This window comes from Heterodontus francisci, chromosome 4, assembly GCF_036365525.1.
Source record: "Heterodontus francisci isolate sHetFra1 chromosome 4, sHetFra1.hap1, whole genome shotgun sequence".
NCBI classification, from domain to species: domain Eukaryota; kingdom Metazoa; phylum Chordata; class Chondrichthyes; order Heterodontiformes; family Heterodontidae; genus Heterodontus; species Heterodontus francisci.
This window is the reverse complement of record NC_090374.1, coordinates 5,982,594-6,002,859: the sequence shown is the minus strand read 5'-3', so window position 1 is coordinate 6,002,859 and position 20,266 is coordinate 5,982,594. Positions and strand designations below refer to the sequence as shown.

General features: G+C 53.6%; 1 protein-coding gene across 1 annotated transcript in view; it reads left to right on the top strand.

The window, feature by feature from the left end:
• The window catches only part of LOC137368609 (prolactin receptor-like), a 325,723-nt gene that overhangs the window by 9,866 nt on the left and 295,591 nt on the right, over positions 1-20,266 (top strand). Inside the window, exon 5 of the mRNA XM_068028754.1 lies at positions 6,990-7,156. Within this exon, the coding sequence (XP_067884855.1) occupies positions 6,990-7,156 (167 nt within the window). The remainder of the gene's footprint in view (positions 1-6,989; positions 7,157-20,266) is intronic.

Genomic DNA, 20,266 nt, shown 5'->3' with positions numbered 1-20,266 from the left:
TCCCTGTTTTCTCTTTCTCCCTCCCTTCTTAAATGGTGGGGTGACATTTGCTACCTTCCAATCTGCAGGAACCGTTCCAGAATCTATAGAATTTTGGAAGATGATCACCAATGCATCCACTATCTCCATAGCTACCTCTTTCAACACTCTGGGATGTAGAATATCAGGTCCTGGGGATTTATCAACCTTCAGCCCCATTAATTTCTCCAATACAACCTTCTTACTAATACTAATTTCCTACAATTCCTCATTCCCCCTAATCCCTTGGATCTCTAATTCTGGGAGATTTCTTGTATCTTCCTCAGTGAAGACAGACACAAAGTAATCATTTAGCTTCTCTGCCATTTCTCTGTTCTCCATTATAAATTCTCCTAATTCTGCCGGTAATGGACCCACATTTGTCTTAGCCAAATGTTTCCTTTTTAAGTACCTATAGAAGCTTTTACAATCTGTTTTTATATTTTTTGCTAGCTTACATTTATATTCTATTCTCCCTTCCTTTATCAGTTTATTGGTCCTCCTTTGCTGTATTCTAAAATCCTCCCAATCCTCAGGTTTACTACTAGTTCTGGCAATTTTATCGGCTTTTTCTTTTAATCTTTTATACTCCTTAACTTCTTTTGTTATCCATGGTTAACTGCCTTTAATTTTGGGGGTTTTGTGCCTTGAAGGAATGTATAGTTGCTGTAAACTATGTAATATTTGTTTCAAGACTATCCATTGTCTATGTACTGTCATACCTTTTAATGAATTTTCCCATTCCACCTCAACCAATCTGCCCCTCATACCTTCATAATTTCCTTTGTTCAAATTTAACACCCTGGCTTCAGATTGAACTACGTCACTTTCAAACATAATGTAAAATTCTAACATATTATGGTCACTCATCCCTAAAGGTTCTTTTACAATAAGATTATTAATTAGCCCTTTCTCATTACATAATACTAAATGTAAAATAGCCTGTTCTCTAGTCGGTTCCTCAACATACTGCTCTAGAAAACCATCCCTAACACACTCCAGAAACTCGTCCTCCATAGCATTTGTACTCATTAGGTTTACCCAGTCCATATGCAGATAAAAGTCACCTATGATTACTGTATCACCCATGCTACATGCTTCTCTAATCTCCTGATTAATGCCATTGCCCACACTACCGTTTGGTGGCCTATAAACAACTCCTACCAATGTTTGCTGCCCCTTGCTGTTTCTTAGCTCCACCCAAACAGATTCCACATTTTGTTCTTCTGATCTGAGATCCTCCCTTACTAATGTACTGAACCCATCCCTTATTATAAGTGCAACACCACATCCTTTTCCTTTTTGCCTGTCCTTCCTAAATGTCGAATATCCTTGAATATTGTCAGACCAGGCCCCCACCTGCCAAGAATGAGGCACATTAATTTTGTCATGAACATTGATTTTAAACTGCTACTGGAGTGAAGAAAGGACTTCTTAAACAGATCAGCCATGGCTGGAAAAGATATTTGCATATTAACAGACAGTGATCGGAAGGACAAACCAGCCATTCCCTGACACATTCAACACACAATGTACCTTGATCACCTGGTAATTGTGTGTAAGAGGAGCATTCCAGAGATTACTAAGGTGATACAATCCAAGACATAGTCAGACCAGTTAGTCACATGACTAACCTGCTTGGCAACCTGGGACCCTTTCTGAATTGTACAAACAATTTGAACTAAGAAAGTCCGTTGGCTCCTGAACTGAGAAGATCCCTCTCCTGTCTGCTCCCATCTCTTTCTCACAAGCCTCTGAATCCACTGATGACACATGAACCCCAAGAGAGAAAAGTCTCCTACAGCGAATAAGGTTTAAGAAGAATACTGGGCCCCAACGAAAAGCAAGACTGCCTACAATCAAGGATTGTTTAGTGAGCTCGAAGAACCATAACAACAACTCTTTAGATATTGCCTCAAACTTTTCCACTTTATTTTTCTCTTGCTCTTTTCTGTTTCTATTTGTATGTGTATATCGTGTATGCAAGCTAGCATGGCTGTGTCGTGCATCCGTAGGCCTTAACTGAATTCGAGTTTAAGTTTACTAAATTGCACCTTTTCTTCTGTAAACCTAAGAAAGCCTGTTTGTGCTGGTTTCTTTGCCTTATAATTGGAAAACAGTGAACAAGGATTCACCAAGGGGGAGTTAAAAACACAGTGTGTTTAAAATTAAACCCTGTTACAGTAAGACCAGATGAAGGCTGAAAGAGAACCCTAGACCTCCTTCTCACTTGGTCGTAACAGAAATTTTGCTGCTAGCGTCCGGAATTGATCCACGGACAAACGAAAGAAATTGGAAGTGGGAAGCCAAATTAGTCCCAAGCAAAAAAAGAGCAAGTTTTCAATACAGGTTTTCTTGTGGTTGTGTGTGATTGAATACGAACATGTCTGCAACTGAAGCTAGTAGCTCTCCAAGCAAGGGTGAAGTAACTTGGGATCAGTTAAAAGCTCAGACTATGGAGGAGTTGAGGAAAATGGTTGAGCAGTGTGGGATCACTGTATGTGGCAAGGCTAGGAAGTCTGAACTCCTAAGGCTAGTGGCCAACCATTTTACCCTTGAATCTGAAGAAGCTGAAGCAATGTTAGAAGCAGACCCAGACAGGGTATTGTTAGCAAAGATACAACTGGAACAGAGGAAACCTGAATTACAAGACAAGGAAAGAGAAAGGGAGAGACAGGAAAGAGAGAGAGAGGCAGGAGAGGGAGAAAGAAAGAGATTTCCAGAAGGAACGTGAAGAAAAAGAGAGAGGATAGAGAGAAAACAAGAGAGGAGAGAGAAAGAGAAAGAACTTTCCAGAAAGAATGCGAAGAGAGAGAGATGAAGCGGCTTGAGTTAACCAGGGGGCGACAGAGTAACCCCAGTGAAAGAATGGCCAATATGGAGGAACTGGGTACAGAATTATTAAAACTAACTCAACTAATTCCAAGATTCAATGAGGAGGATGTGGAAGTATTTTTTGTGTCCTTTGAGAAACTGGCAAGGCAGCTAAAATGGCCAGCTGAGACCTGACCTCTTTTACTACAAAACAAACGAACTGGAAAAGCCCATGAGGTTTATTCCCTGTTGCCAGATGAGAGTTCATCAAATTATAAACTAACCAAAAATACTATCCTCAGGGCATATGAATTCGTACCCGAAGCCTATCGCCAAAAGTTTAGAACCCTCAAGAAGCAAGCTAATCAAACTTGTCTGGAGTTTGAAAGAAGTAAGCAGCTGGCTTTTGACCAGTGGCTGAGGGCTCTTAAAGTACAGCTCAGCTATGAGAATCTCAGAGAAGTAATTCTGTTCGAGGAATTTAAACACTGTCTCCTGCTCTCCATAAAGACCCATGTAGAGGAGCAGAGGGTTCAGAGAGCCCAGCAAGCGCCGTTTTGGCCAATGAGTTTGCTTTAATTTATAAGTCGGTCTCCCAGGGGAAGCTTTCCTAATCAACCCCATAAATCCGAAAAGGACAAAGGGTGGGAAGGTGATAGGAGTCCATCAGTCCTGGGAGAGAAAGAAAAGCAGGAGATACAGGGGCCCCTCCTCCAGCCAAAAAGGAAGCTACTGTGAGCAGGAGTGAGACACAAAATCCAGTATGCTTCCATTGTAATAAAGAAGGGCATTTATTTATTTAGAGATACAGCACTGAAACAGGCCCTTTGAGGCCGACCATCAACCACCCCTTTATACTAATCCTACACTAATCCCATTTTCCTACCACATCCCCTATATTCCCCTACCTACACTAGGGGCAATTTATAATGGCCAATTTACCTATCAACCTGCAAGTCTTTGGCTGTGGGAGGAAACCGGAGCACTCGGCGAAAACCCACACAGACACAGGGAGAACTTGCAAACTTCACACAGGCAGTATCCAGAATTGAACCCGGGTCCCTGGAGTTGTGAGGGTGCAGTGCTAACCACTGTGCCACCCAAGCTAACTGCTGGAAACAAAGGGAAAACCTATAGGATTAACCAGGGCACACCTGCTCAGTGAAGGCAGGACCCTGATGGAAAGCACAGCAGCACAAGCTGTGGCTTTAACTGCAGTAAGAGTGAGACCCAGGAAGCTTATGGCAGCAAGTGCAGGAAAATTTAATAGGATTTCTGAAGGTTGTCAGGGTTTTGTGTCTAACCCCATACCCCTCGAGTAGGGCAAGCAAGCCCACAGTGATTCTCAGGGACACAGGGACCCTTTTACTGGGAAAAGGCTTGACCTTTCCCCCAGAGAGTGCAGTGAACATCACAATGGTGGTGAATGATGTTGGAGGGCAGTGTACGCCTGTACCTGTACACAGGAGTGCGACCTAGTTTCAGGACCGGTGACCGTAGGAATTGTCCCTAGTTTGCCTGTGGATGGGGTTGACCTGCTCCTAGGTAATGATCTGGTGGGGGTGTAGGTGGGAGCCCCCCCAGTAGTAAAAGAAAGACCACAGGAGGTCAGAGAGACAGGGCAGTGGCAGGAGACGGTCTCCTTTAGTGTCCCTGAATGTGTAGTGGATCAGGTCATGATCAAACCAGCTCCCCCAGAGGAGACAGCATTGGCACTGCAGGCAGATAACCATGAGGGCTGCCTGTCCAAGATTTCCTTTGGAAAGCTAGAAGACCCAGGGAATGAATTAAATGGATTTTCCCTAGTTGAGGCTCAGCGGGCTGACCCAGTATTCTGAGAGTTAGCACAGGCTGCCCAGTATGAAAATGAAGCAGAGGGAGTCCCTGAGATCACTACTATTTAAAGAATGAGGTACTGATGAGGAAATGGAGTTCTCCTCACAGACCTGAGAGCAAGGAGTGGACAGGATTTCACCAGTTAGTGGTGCTGCAGAGGTACCGGAGAGAAATATTAAGAAGGGCCCACGAGACTACAGTGGCTGTACATGTCGATATACGAAAGACCAAAGCCCACACTGGTGTTAGGAGGACCCTCCAGCAGAGGGCTGGTGAACTTGAAGGGAACCCCGCCGGGAACAAAAGGGGACAGTTAGGGACAAGGCTGGCAAAAGTTTAGAAAGAGAAGGGGAAAAAGTGACCGAGGGCAAGTTAAATGAAGTCCAGGAGGAATCCCGGATGAAAACCCTTATTGTCCAGTCAACCAACTCTGAGAAATGTGAAAAGATAGACCCCACATCCTCCTACGTAAATGCAGATGCTAGAAGCACCCCACCAGAGTTTCTAACAGGATTTACAGGAACCTGCAGAGACAAAGACAGACCTCTATGGGGCAGAGAAACTGTGAGGGTGATGCCTCACCTAGTCGAAGTACCATAAGGGAGTGCAGTAGAGTCTGTACAAATACCTGCAGACAGGAGTGTCCTCTGGGACAAAGGGGAGATTAGTAAAGAATCCTCCCCTGCAGTCAGAAGAAAGTAAACCATCCATTCCCCAAAGTTAAAAGTCTTTGCATGACTCAGCAAAGCACTGAAAGAGAGTTCAGGATAGACCCGCCCAACCACTCTTCTGGGGAAAATATTACCTCAGCAGGAACAAAGACCCTGGGCAGCCATGGAAATGGGCAAATGGAAGAGAAACGTCCCCAAAAAAGAACCACATGTTTATTGGGATGCCAAAAAAGGACAATTGTAGTAAGTTTTAGGATTTGTGAATGAAAGAGAAATGCATGGGTTTTTTCTGTATCTTATATTTTCTCTCAACCCTTTTACTGAAATGTGATTTTCTCAAATTGTATTTCACTCCGTTGGGTGCGGAGGTATCATGCTCGGCCCCCGACTGCCAAGAATGAGGCATATTAATTTTGTCATGAACATTGATTTTAAATTATTACTGGAGTGAAGAAAGGACTTGTTAAACAGATCAGCTGTGGCTGGAAAAGACATTTGCATATTAACAGGCAGTGATTGGAAGGACAAAGCAGCCATTCTCTGACACATTCAACCCACAATGGACCTTGATCACCAGGTATTGTGTGTAAGAGGAGCATTCCAGAGACTGCTAAGGTGATACAATCCAAGACATGGTCAGGACAGTTAGTCACATGAAGAAAGGTCACTGACCCGAAACGTTAACTCTGCTTCTCTTTCCACAGATGCTGCCAGACCTGCTGAGTGGTTCCAGCATTTCTTGTTTTACGTCAACAGGCTCCTCTTTATCCACAGCACATGTTACTCCTTCAAAGAACTCCAATAAATTGGTTAAACATGATTTCCCTTTCACAAAACCATGCTGACTATTCCAGATTACCTTGGTTTTTCCTAAGTGCACAGCTATAACCTCCTTGATGATTGATTCTAACACCTTCCCCGTGACAGACGTCAAGCTAACTGGCCGATAGTTATCTGTTTTATGCCTCCCCCCTTCTTTAATAGAGGGGTTACATTTTCTGCTTTCCAGTCTGATGGAACCTTTCCAGAATCTAGTAAATTTTGAAAAACTAACACCAACGCATCTACTACCTCATTAGCCACCTCTTTTAAGACCCTAGGACGAAGCCCATCAGGACCCGGGGACTTATCAGCCCACAGCTCCATTAGTTTGCTCAGCACTGCTTCCCTGGTGATTGTAATTTCACCAAGTTCCTCTCTTCCTTCCACCTCCTGATTTACAGCTATTACTGGAATGTTTTTTGTATCCTCTACAGTGAAGAGAGAAGCAAAATATTTGTTCATTTCATCTGCAATTTCCTTATTATCTACAATTCAATCCCCTTTCTCACTCTCATGGGGACCAACACTCTCTACTTTTTTCCTTTTTAAATACCTGTAGAAACTCTTGCTATCCATTTTTACATTTCCAGGTAGCTTCCTCTCATACTCTTATTTCTTTCTCCTGATTAACCTTTTAGTCATCCTCTGCCGTTCTTTATATTATGACCAATCATCTGACCTGCCACTCATCTTTGCGCAATTATATGCATTTTCCGTAAGTTTGATGCTTTCATTAACTTCTTTAGTTAACCACAGATGGTGGGTCCTCCCCTTAGAATTTTTCTTTATCGTAGGAATATACTTATCTTTCTCCTTAATCCCTCACAGTTCAACCAGAGCCACCATCCAACGTGAGCCTGCAGCTGAGGGTCGCCCAGGAGAAATCCTTCATCTTGGTGCAGTGGTCAGCGCCAGTGATGGCCGACACCCAGTCCGGGTGGATAACACTGAAATACAACCTACGTCTGAAACCCAAGGCACTGACCAAGTGGGAGGTAGGGTAAAATCTGACACTCCGAGTGTGAGGTAGGGGTCATTCTGAGAGTCCGAGTGGGAGCTAGGGGTCACTCTGAGTGTCCGAGTGGGATGTAGGGTCACTCTGAGAGTCCGAGTGGGAGCTAGGGGTCACTCTGAGTGTCCGAGTGGGATGTAGGGTCACTCTGAGTGTCCGAGTGGGAGGTAGGGTCCAGTCTGTGTCCAAGTGGGAGGTAGGGGTCACTCTGACTCTTCGAGTGGGAGGTAGGGGTCACTCTGAGTGTCCGAGTGGGAGGGAGGGTCACTCTGACTCTTCGGGTGGGAGGTAAGGGTCACTCTGAGTGTCCGAGTGGGAGGTAGGGGTCACTCTGACTCTTCGAGTGGGAGGTAGGGGTCACTCTGAGTGTCCGAGTGGGAGGGAGGGTCACTCTGACTCTTCGGGTGGGAGGTAAGGGTCACTCTGAGTGTCCGAGTGGGAGGTAGGGGTCACTCTGAGTGTCCGGGTGGGAGGTAGGGTCGTCTCTTAGTGTCCGAGTGGGAGGTAGGGGTCACTCTGTGTCCGAGTGGGAGATAGGGGTCACTCTGAGTGTCCGAGTGGGAGGTAGGGGTCACTCTGAGTGTCCGAGTGGGAGGGAGGGTCACTCTGACTCTTCGGGTGGGAGGTAAGGGTCACTCTGAGTGTCCGAGTGGGAGGTAGGGGTCACTCTGACTCTTCGAGTGGGAGGTAGGGGTCACTCTGAGTGTCCGAGTGGGAGGGAGGGTCACTCTGACTCTTCGGGTGGGAGGTAAGGGTCACTCTGAGTGTCCGAGTGGGAGGTAGGGGTCACTCTGAGTGTCCGGGTGGGAGGTAGGGTCGTCTCTTAGTGTCCGAGTGGGAGGTAGGGGTCACTCTGTGTCCGAGTGGGAGATAGGGGTCACTCTGAGTGTCCGAGTGGGAGGTAGGGGTAACTCTGACTCTCCGAGTGGGAGGTAGGGGTCACTCTGAGTGTCCGAGTGGGAGGTAGGGGTCACTCTGAGTGTCCGAGTGGGAGGTAGGGGTCACTCTGTGTGTCCGAGTGGGAGGTAGGGGTCACTCTGAGTGTCCGGGTGGGAGGTAGGGGTCACTCTGAGTGTCCGAGTGGGAGGTAGGGTAATTCTGACTCTCCGAGTGGGAGGTAGGGGTCACTCTGAGTGTCCGAGTGGGAGGTAGGGGTCACTCTGAGTCTCCAAGTGGGAGGTAGGGGTCACTCTGAGTCTCCGCGTGGGAGGTAGGGGTCACTCTGAGTGTCCGAGTGGGAGGTAGGGGTCACTCTGAGTGTCCGAGTGGGAGGTAGGGGTCACTCTGAGTCTCCGAGTGGGAGGTAGGGGTCACTCTGAGTGTCCGAGTGGGAGGTAGGGGTCACTCTGAGTGTCCGAGTGGGAGGTAGGGTCATTCTGAGTCTCCGAGTGGGAGGTAGGGTCACTCTGAGTGTCCGAGTGGGAGGTAGGGTCACTCTGAGTGTCCGAGTGGGAGGTAGTGTCCACTCTGAGTGTCCGAGTGGGAGGTAGTGTCACTCTGACTCTTCGAGTGTGAGGTAGGGGTCACTCTGAGTCTCCGAGTGGGAGGTAGGGGTCACTCTGAGTCTCCGTGTGGGAGGTAGGGGTCACTCTAAGTGTCTGAGTGGGAGGTAGGGGTCACTCTGAGTCTCCGAGTGGGAGGTAGCGGTCACTCTGAGTTTCCGAGTGGGAGGTAGGGTAATTCTGACTCTCCGAGTGGGAGGTAGGGGTCACTCTGAGTCTCCGTGTGGGAGGTAGGGGTCACTCTGAGTGTCTGAGTGGGAGGTAGGGGTCACTCTGAGTCTCCGAGTGGGAGGTAGCGGTCACTCTGAGTTTCCGAGTGGGAGGTAGGGTAATTCTGACTCTCCGAGTGGGAGGTAGGGGTCACTCTGAGTGTCCGAGTGGGAGGTAGGGGTCACTCTGAGTGTCCGAGTGGGAGGTAGGGTCATTCTGAGTCTCCGAGTGGGAGGTAGGGTCACTCTGAGTGTCCGAGTGGGAGGTAGGGTCACTCTGAGTGTCCGAGTGGGAGGTAGGGTCCACTCTGAGTGTCCGAGTGGGAGGTAGTGTCACTCTGACTCTTCGAGTGTGAGGTAGGGGTCACTCTGAGTCTCCGAGTGGGAGGTAGGGGTCACTCTGAGTCTCCGTGTGGGAGGTAGGGGTCACTCTGAGTGTCTGAGTGGGAGGTAGGGGTCACTCTGAGTCTCCGAGTGGGAGGTAGCGGTCACTCTGAGTTTCCGAGTGGGAGGTAGGGTAATTCTGACTCTCCGAGTGGGAGGTAGGGGTCACTCTGAGTGTCCGAGTGGGAGGTAGGGTCCACTCTGAGTGTCCGAGTGGGAGGTAGGGTCACTCTGACTCTTTGAGTGGGAGGCAGGGGTCACTCTGACTCTTCGAGTGGGAGGTAGGGGTCACTCTGTGTCCGAGTGGGAGGTAGGGGTCACTCTGAGTGTCCGAGTGGGAGGTAGGGGTCACTCTGAGTGTCTGAGTGGGAGGTAGGGGTCACTCTGAGTGTCCGAGTGGGATGTAGGGTCCACTCTGAGTGTCCGAGTGGGAGGTAGGGTCCACTCTGAGTGTCCGAGTGGGAGGTAGGGTCACTCTGACTCTTCGAGTGGGAGGTAGGGGTCACTCTGAGTGTCCGAGTGGGAGGTAGGGTAACTCTGACTCTCCGAGTGGGAGGTAGGGGTCACTCTGACTCTTCGAGTGGGAGGTAGGGGTCACTCTGAGTGTCCGAGTGGGAGGTAGGGTAACTCTGACTCTCCGAGTGTGAGGTAGGGGTCACTCTGAGTGTTCGAGTGGGAGGTAGGGGTCATTCTGAGTGTCCGGGTGGGAGGTAGGGTCACTCTGACTCTTCGAGTGGGAGGTAGGGGGTCACTCTCACTCTCCGAGTGGGAGGTAGGGGTCACTCTGAGTGTCCGAGTGGGAGGTAGGGTCCACTCTGAGTGTCCGGGTGGGAGGTAGGGTCACTCTGACTCTTCGAGTGGGAGGTAAGGGTCACTCTGAGTGTCTGAGTGGGAGGTAGGGATCACTCTGAGTGTCCGAGTGGGAGGTAGGGGTCACTCTGAGTGTCCGAGTGGGAGGTAGGGGTCACTCTGAGTGTCCGTGTGGGAGGTAGGGTCACTCTGACTCTTCGAGTGGGAGGTAAGGGTCACTCTGAGTGTCTGAGTGGGAGGTAGGGATCACTCTGAGTGTCCGAGTGGGAGGTAGGTCCACTCTGAGTGTCCGAGTGGGAGGTAGGGGTCACTCTGAGTGTCCGAGTGGGAGGTAGGGGTCACTCTGAGTGTTCGAGTGGGAGGTAGGGGTCACTCTGAGTGTCCGAGTGGGAGGTAGGGTCACTCTGACTCTCCGAGTGGGAGGTAGGGTCACTCTGAGTGTCCGAGTGGGAGGTAGGGTCCACTCTGAGTGTCCAAGTGGGAGGTAGAGTCCACTCTGAGTGTCTGAGTGGGAGGTAGAGTCACTCTGACTCTTCGAGTGGGAGGTCGGGGTCACTCTGAGTGTCCGGGTGGGAGGTAGGGGTCACTCTGAGTGTCCGAGTGGGAGGTAGGGGTCACTCTGACTCTTCGAGTGGGAGGTAGGGGTCACTCTGAGTGTCCGAGTGGGAGGTAGGGTAACTCTGACTCTCCGAGTGGGAGGTAGGGGTCACTCTGACTCTTCGAGTGGGAGGTAAGGGTCACTCTGAGTGTCTGAGTGGGAGGTAGGGATCACTCTGAGTGTCCGAGTGGGAGGTAGGGGTCACTCTGAGTGTCCGAGTGGGAGGTATGGTCCACTCTGAGTGTCCGAGTGGGAGGTAGGGATCACTCTGAGTGTCCGAGTGGGAGGTAGGGGTCACTCTGAGTCTCCGAGTGGGAGGTAGGGGTCACTCTGACTCTTCGAGTGGGAGGTAGGGGTCACTCTGAGTGTTCGAGTGGGAGGTAGGGGTCACTCTGAGTGTCCGAGTGGGAGGTAGGGTCACTCTGAGTGTCCGAGTGGGAGGTAGGGTCACTCTGACTCTTCGAGTGGGAGGTAAGGGTCACTCTGAGTGTCTGAGTGGGAGGTAGGGATCACTCTGAGTGTCCGAGTGGGAGGTATGGTCCACTCTGAGTGTCCGAGTGGGAGGTAGGGATCACTCTGAGTGTCCGAGTGGGAGGTAGGGTCACTCTGACTCTTCGAGTGGGAGGTAAGGGTCACTCTGAGTGTCTGAGTGGGAGGTAGGGATCACTCTGAGTGTCCGAGTGGGAGGTAGGGTCCACTCTGACTGTCCGAGTGGGAGGTAGGGGTCACTCTGAGTGTCCGAGTGGGAGGTAAGGGTCACTCTGAGTGTTCGAGTGGGAGGTAGGGGTCACTCTGAGTGTCCGAGTGGGAGGTAGGGTCACTCTGAGCGTCCGAGTGGGAGGTAGGGTCCACTCTGAGTGTCCGTGTGGGAGGTAGGGTCACTCTGACTCTTCGAGTGGGAGGTAGGGGTCACTCTCACTCTCCGAGTGGGAGGTAGGGGTCACTCTGAGTGTCCGAGTGGGAGGTAGGGATCACTCTGAGTGTCCGAGTGGGAGGTAGGGTCTCTCTGACTCTTCGAGTGGGAGGTAGGGGTCACTCTGAGTGTCCGAGTGGGAGGTAGGGTCCACTCTGAGTGTCCGAGTGGGAGGTAGGGTCCACTCTGAGTGTCCGAGTGGGAGGTAGGGTCACTCTGACTCTTCGAGTGGGAGGTAGGGGTCACTCTCACTCTCCGAGTGGGAGGTAGGGGTCACTCTGAGTGTCCGAGTGGGAGGTAGGGATCACTCTGAGTGTCCGAGTGGGAGGTAGGGTCTCTCTGACTCTTCGAGTGGGAGGTAGGGGTCACTCTGAGTGTCCGAGTGGGAGGTAGGGTCCACTCTGAGTGTCCGAGTGGGAGGTAGGGTCCACTCTGAGTGTCCGAGTGGGAGGTAGGGGTCACTCTGACTCTTTGAGTGGGAGGTAGGGGTCACTCTCGCTCTCCGAGTGGGAGGGAGGGGGTCACTCTGAGTGTCCGAGTGGGAGGTAGAGTCCACTCTGAGTGTCTGAGTGGGAGGTAGGGTCACTCTGACTCTTCGAGTGGGAGGTAAGGGTCACTCTGAGTGTCTGAGTGGGAGGTAGGGGTCATTCTGAGTGTCCGGGTGGGAGGTAGGGTCACTCTGACTCTTCGAGTGGGAGGTAGGGGGTCACTCTCACTCTCCGAGTGGGAGGGAGGGGGTCACTCTGAGTGTCCGAGTGGGAGGTAGAGTCCACTCTGAGTGTCTGAGTGGGAGGTAGGGTCACTCTGACTCTTCGAGTGGGAGGTAAGGGTCATTCTGAGTGTCTGAGTGGGAGGTAGGGATCACTCTGAGTGTCCGAGTGGGAGGTATGGTCCACTCTGAGTGTCCGAGTGGGAGGTAGGGATCACTCTGAGTGTCCGAGTGGGAGGTAGGGGTCACTCTGAGTGTCCGAGTGGGAGGTAGGGGTCACTCTGAGTGTCCGAGTGGGAGGTAGGGTCATTCTGAGTCTCCGAGTGGGAGGTAGGGTCACTCTGAGTGTCCGAGTGGGAGGTAGGATCACTCTGAGTGTCCGAGTGGGAGGTAGGGTCCACTCTGAGTGTCCGAGTGGGAGGTAGTGTCACTCTGACTCTTCGAGTGTGAGGTAGGGGTCACTCTGAGTCTCCGAGTGGGAGGTAGGGGTCACTCTGAGTCTCCGTGTGGGAGGTAGGGGTCACTCTGAGTGTCTGAGTGGGAGGTAGGGGTCACTCTGAGTCTCCGAGTGGGAGGTAGCTGTCACTCTGAGTTTCCGAGTGGGAGGTAGGGTAATTCTGACTCTCCGAGTGGGAGGTAGGGGTCACTCTGAGTGTCCGAGTGGGAGGTAGGGTCCACTCTGAGTGTCCGAGTGGGAGGTAGGGTCACTCTGACTCTTTGAGTGGGAGGCAGGGGTCACTCTGACTCTTCGAGTGGGAGGTAGGGGTCACTCTGTGTCCGAGTGGGAGGTAGGGGTCACTCTGAGTGTCCGAGTGGGAGGTAGGGGTCACTCTGAGTGTCCGAGTGGGAGGTAGGGGTCACTCTGAGTGTCCGAGTGGGATGTAGGGTCCACTCTGAGTGTCCGAGTGGGAGGTAGGGTCCACTCTGAGTGTCCGAGTGGGAGGTAGGGTCACTCTGACTCTTCGAGTGTGAGGTAGGGGTCACTCTCACTCTCCGAGTGGGATGTAGGGGTCACTCTGAGTGTCCGAGTGGGAGGTAGGGTCCACTCTGAGTGTCCGAGTGGGAGGTAGGGTCACTCTGACTCTTCGAGTGGGAGGTAGGGGTCACTCTGAGTGTCCGAGTGGGAGGTAGGGTAACTCTGACTCTCCGAGTGTGAGGTAGGGGTCACTCTGAGTGTTTGAGTGGGAGGTAGGGGTCATACTGAGTGTCCGGGTGGGAGGTAGGGTCACTCTGACTCTTCGAGTGGGAGGTAGGGGGTCACTCTCACTCTCCGAGTGGGAGGTAGGGGTCACTCTGAGTGTCCGAGTGGGAGGTAGGGTCCACTCTGAGTGTCCGGGTGGGAGGTAGGGTCACTCTGACTCTTCGAGTGGGAGGTAAGGGTCACTCTGAGTGTCTGAGTGGGAGGTAGGGATCACTCTGAGTGTCCGAGTGGGAGGTAGGGGTCACTCTGAGTGTCCGAGTGGGAGGTAGGGGTCACTCTGAGTGTCCGTGTGGGAGGTAGGGTCACTCTGACTCTTCGAGTGGGAGGTAAGGGTCACTCTGAGTGTCTGAGTGGGAGGTAGGGATCACTCTGAGTGTCCGAGTGGGAGGTAGGGTCCACTCTGAGTGTCCGAGTGGGAGGTAGGGGTCACTCTGAGTGTCCGAGTGGGAGGTAGGGGTCACTCTGACTCTTCGAGTGTGAGGTAGGGGTCACTCTGAGTCTCCGAGTGGGAGGTATGGGTCACTCTGAGTCTCCGTGTGGGAGGTAGGGGTCACTCTGAGTGTCTGAGTGGGAGGTAGGGGTCACTCTGAGTCTCCGAGTGGGAGGTAGCGGTCACTCTGAGTTTCCGAGTGGGAGGTAGGGTAATTCTGACTCTCCGAGTGGGAGGTAGGGGTCACTCTGAGTGTCCGAGTGGGAGGTAGGGTCCACTCTGAGTGTCCGAGTGGGAGGTAGGGTCACTCTGACTCTTTGAGTGGGAGGCAGGGGTCACTCTGACTCTTCGAGTGGGAGGTAGGGGTCACTCTGTGTCCGAGTGGGAGGTAGGGGTCACTCTGAGTGTCCGAGTGGGAGGTAGGGGTCACTCTGAGTGTCCGAGTGGGAGGTAGGGGTCACTCTGAGTGTCCGAGTGGGATGTAGGGTCCACTCTGAGTGTCCGAGTGGGAGGTAGGGTCCACTCTGAGTGTCCGAGTGGGAGGTAGGGTCACTCTGACTCTTCGAGTGTGAGGTAGGGGTCACTCTCACTCTCCGAGTGGGATGTAGGGGTCACTCTGAGTGTCCGAGTGGGAGGTAGGGTCCACTCTGAGTGTCCGAGTGGGAGGTAGGGTCACTCTGACTCTTCGAGTGGGAGGTAGGGGTCACTCTGAGTGTCCGAGTGGGAGGTAGGGTAACTCTGACTCTCCGGGTGGGAGGTAGGGGTCACTCTGACTCTTCGAGTGGGAGGTAGGGGTCACTCTGAGTGTCCGAGTGGGAGGTAGGGTAACTCTGACTCTCCGAGTGTGAGGTAGGGATCACTCTGAGTGTTTGAGTGGGAGGTAGGGGTCATACTGAGTGTCCGGGTGGGAGGTAGGGTCACTCTGACTCTTCGAGTGTGAGGTAGGGGGTCACTCTCACTCTCCGAGTGGGAGGTAGGGGTCACTCTGAGTGTCCGAGTGGGAGGTAGGGTCACTCTGACTCTTCGAGTGGGAGGTAAGGGTCACTCTGAGTGTCTGAGTGGGAGGTAGGGATCACTCTGAGTGTCCGAGTGGGAGGTAGGGGTCACTCTGAGTGTCCGAGTGGGAGGTAGGGGTCACTCTGAGTGTCCGAGTGGGAGGTAGGGGTCACTCTGAGTGTCCGTGTGGGAGGTAGGGTCACTCTGACTCTTCGAGTGGGAGGTAAGGGTCACTCTGAGTGTCTGAGTGGGAGGTAGGGATCACTCTGAGTGTCCGAGTGGGAGGTAGGGTCCACTCTGAGTGTCCGAGTGGGAGGTAGGGGTCACTCTGAGTGTCCGAGTGGGAGGTAGGGGTCACTCTGAGTGTTCGAGTGGGAGGTAGGGGTCACTCTGAGTGTCCGAGTGGGAGGTAGGGTCACTCTGAGTGTCCGAGTGGGAGGTAGAGTCCACTCTGAGTGTCTGAGTGGGAGGTAGAGTCACTCTGACTCTTCGAGTGGGAGGTCGGGGTCACTCTGAGTGTCCGAGTGGGAGGTAGGGGTCACTCTGAGTGTCCGAGTGGGAGGTAGGGGTCACTCTGACTCTTCGAGTGGGAGGTAGGGGTCACTCTGAGTGTCCGAGTGGGAGGTAGGGTAACTCTGACTCTCCGAGTGGGAGGTAGGGGTCACTCTGAGTGTTCGAGTGGGAGGTAGGGGTCACTCTGAGTGTCCGAGTGGGAGGTAGGGTCACTCTGAGTGTCCGAGTGGGAGGTAGGGTCACTCTGACTCTTCGAGTGGGAGGTAAGGGTCACTCTGAGTGTCTGAGTGGGAGGTAGGGATCACTCTGAGTGTCCGAGTGGGAGGTATGGTCCACTCTGAGTGTCCGAGTGGGAGGTAGGGATCACTCTGAGTGTCCGAGTGGGAGGTAGGGTCACTCTGACTCTTCGAGTGGGAGGTAAGGGTCACTCTGAGTGTCTGAGTGGGAGGTAGGGATCACTCTGAGTGTCCGAGTGGGAGGTGGGGTCCACTCTGACTGTCCGAGTGGGAGGTAGGGGTCACTCTGAGTGTCCGAGTGGGAGGTAGGGGTCACTCTGAGTGTCCGAGTGGGAGGTAAGGGTCACTCTGAGTGTTCGAGTGGGAGGTAGGGGTCACTCTGAGTGTCCGAGTGGGAGGTAGGGTCACTCTGACTCTCCGAGTGGGAGGTAGGGTCACTCTGAGTGTCCGAGTGGGAGGTAGGGTCCACTCTGAGTGTCCGAGTGGGAGGTAGGGTCACTCTGACACTTCGAGTGGGAGGTAGGGGTCACTCTCACTCTCCGAGTGGGAGGTAGGGGTCACTCTGAGTGTCCGAGTGGGAGGTAGGGATCACTCTGAGTGTCCGAGTGGGAGGTAGGGTCTCTCTGACTCTTCGAGTGGGAGGTAGGGGTCACTCTGAGTGTCCGAGTGGGAGGTAGGGTCCACTCTGAGTGTCCGAGTGGGAGGTAGGGTCCACTCTGAGTGTCCGAGTGGGAGGTAGGGGTCACTCTGAGTGTCCGAGTGGGAGGTAGGGTCACTCTGACTCTCCGAGTGGGAGGTAGGGTCACTCTGAGTGTCCGAGTGGGAGGTAGGGTCCACTCTGAGTGTCCGAGTGGGAGGTAGGGTCACTCTGACACTTCGAGTGGGAGGTAGGGGTCACTCTCACTCTCCGAGTGGGAGGTAGGGGTCACTCTGAGTGTCCGATTGGGAGGTAGGGATCACTCTGAGTGTCCGAGTGGGAGGTAGGGTCTCTCTGACTCTTCGAGTGGGAGGTAGGGGTCACTCTGAGTGTCCGAGTGGGAGGTAGGGTCCACTCTGAGTGTCCGAGTGGGAGGTAGGGTCCACTCTGAGTGTCCGAGTGGGAGGTAGGGTCACTCTGACTCTTTGAGTGGGAGGTATGGGTCACTCTCGCTCTCCGAGTGGGAGGGAGGGGGTCACTCTGAGTGTCCGAGTGGGAGGTAGAGTCCACTCTGAGTGTCTGAGTGGGAGGTAGGGTCACTCTGACTCTTCGAGTGGGAGGTAAGGGTCACTCTGAGTGTCTGAGTGGGAGGTAGGGGTCATTCTGAGTGTCCGGGTGGGAGGTAGGGTCACTCTGACTCTTCGAGTGGGAGGTAGGGGGTCACTCTCACTCTCCGAGTGGGAGGGAGGGGGTCACTCTGAGTGTCCGAGTGGGAGGTAGAGTCCACTCTGAGTGTCTGAGTGGGAGGTAGGGTCACTCTGACTCTTCGAGTGGGAGGTAAGGGTCACTCTGAGTGTCTGAGTGGGAGGTAGGGGTCACTCTGAGTGTACGAGTGGGAGGTAGGGTCACTCTGACTCTCCGAGTGGGAGGTAGGGTCCACTCTGAGTGTCCAAGTGGGAGGTAGAGTCCACTCTGAGTGTCTGAGTGGGAGGTAGGGTCACTCTGACTCTTCGAGTGGGAGGTAAGGGTCACTCTGAGTGTCTGAGTGGGAGGTTGGGATCACTCTGAGTGTCCGATTGGGAGGTAGGGTCCACTCTGAGTTTCCGAGTGGGAGGTCGGGGTCTCTCTGAGTGTCCGAGTGGGAGGTAGGGGTCACTCTGAGTCTCCGAGTGGGAGGTAGGGGTCACTCTGAGTCTCCGTGTGGGAGGTAGGGGTCACTCTGAGTGTCTGAGTGGGAGGTAGGGGTCACTCTGAGTCTCCGAGTGGGAGGTAGCGGTCACTCTGAGTTTCCGAGTGGGAGGTAGGGTAATTCTGACTCTCCGAGTGGGAGGTAGGGGTCACTCTGAGTGTCCGAGTGGGAGGTAGGGTCCACTCTGAGTGTCCGAGTGGGAGGTAGGGTCACTCTGACTCTTTGAGTGGGAGGCAGGGGTCACTCTGACTCTTCGAGTGGGAGGTAGGGGTCACTCTGTGTCCGAGTGGGAGGTAGGGGTCACTCTGAGTGTCCGAGTGGGAGGTAGGGGTCACTCTGAGTGTCCGAGTGGGAGGTAGGGGTCACTCTGAGTGTCCGAGTGGGATGTAGGGTCCACTCTGAGTGTCCGAGTGGGAGGTAGGGTCCACTCTGAGTGTCCGAGTGGGAGGTAGGGTCACTCTGACTCTTCGAGTGTGAGGTAGGGGTCACTCTCACTCTCCGAGTGGGATGTAGGGGTCACTCTGAGTGTCCGAGTGGGAGGTAGGGTCCACTCTGAGTGTCCGAGTGGGAGGTAGGGTCACTCTGACTCTTCGAGTGGGAGGTAGGGGTCACTCTGAGTGTCCGAGTGGGAGGTAGGGTAACTCTGACTCTCCGGGTGGGAGGTAGGGGTCACTCTGACTCTTCGAGTGGGAGGTAGGGGTCACTCTGAGTGTCCGAGTGGGAGGTAGGGTAACTCTGACTCTCCGAGTGTGAGGTAGGGGTCACTCTGAGTGTTTGAGTGGGAGGTAGGGGTCATACTGAGTGTCCGGGTGGGAGGTAGGGTCACTCTGACTCTTCGAGTGGGAGGTAGGGGGTCACTCTCACTCTCCGAGTGGGAGGTAGGGGTCACTCTGAGTGTCCGAGTGGGAGGTAGGGTCCACTCTGAGTGTCCGGGTGGGAGGTAGGGTCACTCTGACTCTTCGAGTGGGAGGTAAGGGTCACTCTGAGTGTCTGAGTGGGAGGTAGGGATCACTCTGAGTGTCCGAGTGGGAGGTAGGGGTCACTCTGAGTGTCCGAGTGGGAGGTAGGGGTCACTCTGAGTGTCCGTGTGGGAGGTAGGGTCACTCTGACTCTTCGAGTGGGAGGTAAGGGTCACTCTGAGTGTCTGAGTGGGAGGTAGGGATCACTCTGAGTGTCCGAGTGGGAGGTAGGGTCCACTCTGAGTGTCCGAGTGGGAGGTAGGGGTCACTCTGAGTGTTCGAGTGGGAGGTAGGGGTCACTCTGAGTGTCCGAGTGGGAGGTAGGGGTCACTCTGAGTGTCCGAGTGGGAGGTAGGGTCCACTCTGAGTGTCCAAGTGGGAGGTAGAGTCCACTCTGAGTGTCTGAGTGGGAGGTAGAGTCACTCTGACTCTTCGAGTGGGAGGTCGGGGTCACTCTGAGTGTCCGAGTGGGAGGTAGGGGTCACTCTGAGTGTCCGAGTGGGAGGTAGGGGTCACTCTGACTCTTCGAGTGGGAGGTAGGGGTCACTCTGAGTGTCCGAGTGGGAGGTAGGGTAACTCTGACTCTCCGAGTGGGAGGTAGGGGTCACTCTGAGTGTTCGAGTGGGAGGTAGGGGTCACTCTGAGTGTCCGAGTGGGAGGTAGGGTCACTCTGAGTGTCCGAGTGGGAGGTAGGGTCACTCTGACTCTTCGAGTGGGAGGTAAGGGTCACTCTGAGTGTCTGAGTGGGAGGTAGGGATCACTCTGAGTGTCCGAGTGGGAGGTATGGTCCACTCTGAGTGTCCGAGTGGGAGGTAGGGATCACTCTGAGTGTCCGAGTGGGAGGTAGGGTCACTCTGACTCTTCGAGTGGGAGGTAAGGGTCACTCTGAGTGTCTGAGTGGGAGGTAGGGATCACTCTGAGTGTCCGAGTGGGAGGTGGGGTCCACTCTGACTGTCCGAGTGGGAGGTAGGGGTCACTCTGAGTGTCCGAGTGGGAGGTAAGGGTCACTCTGAGTGTTCGAGTGGGAGGTAGGGGTCACTCTGAGTGTCCGAGTGGGAGGTAGGGTCACTCTGACTCTCCGAGTGGGAGGTAGGGTCACTCTGAGTGTCCGAGTGGGAGGTAGGGTCCACTCTGAGTGTCCGAGTGGGAGGTAGGGTCACTCTGACACTTCGAGTGGGAGGTAGGGGTCACTCTCACTCTCCGAGTGGGAGGTAGGGGTCACTCTGAGTGTCCGAGTGGGAGGTAGGGATCACTCTGAGTGTCCGAGTGGGAGGTAGGGTCTCTCTGACTCTTCGAGTGGGAGGTAGGGGTCACTCTGAGTGTCCGAGTGGGAGGTAGGGTCCACTCTGAGTGTCCGAGTGGGAGGTAGGGTCCACTCTGAGTATCCGAGTGGGAGGTAGGGGTCACTCTGAGTGTCCGAGTGGGAGGTAGGGTCACTCTGACTCTCCGAGTGGGAGGTAGGGTCACTCTGAGTGTCCGAGTGGGAGGTAGGGTCCACTCTGAGTGTCCGAGTGGGAGGTAGGGTCACTCTGACACTTCGAGTGGGAGGTAGGGGTCACTCTCACTCTCCGAGTGGGAGGTAGGGGTCACTCTGAGTGTCCGAGTGGGAGGTAGGGATCACTCTGAGTGTCCGAGTGGGAGGTAGGGTCTCTCTGACTCTTCGAGTGGGAGGTCGGGGTCACTCTGAGTGTCCGAGTGGGAGGTAGGGTCCACTCTGAGTGTCCGAGTGGGAGGTAGGGTCCACTCTGAGTGTCCGAGTGGGAGGTAGGGTCACTCTGACTCTTTGAGTGGGAGGTAGGGGTCACTC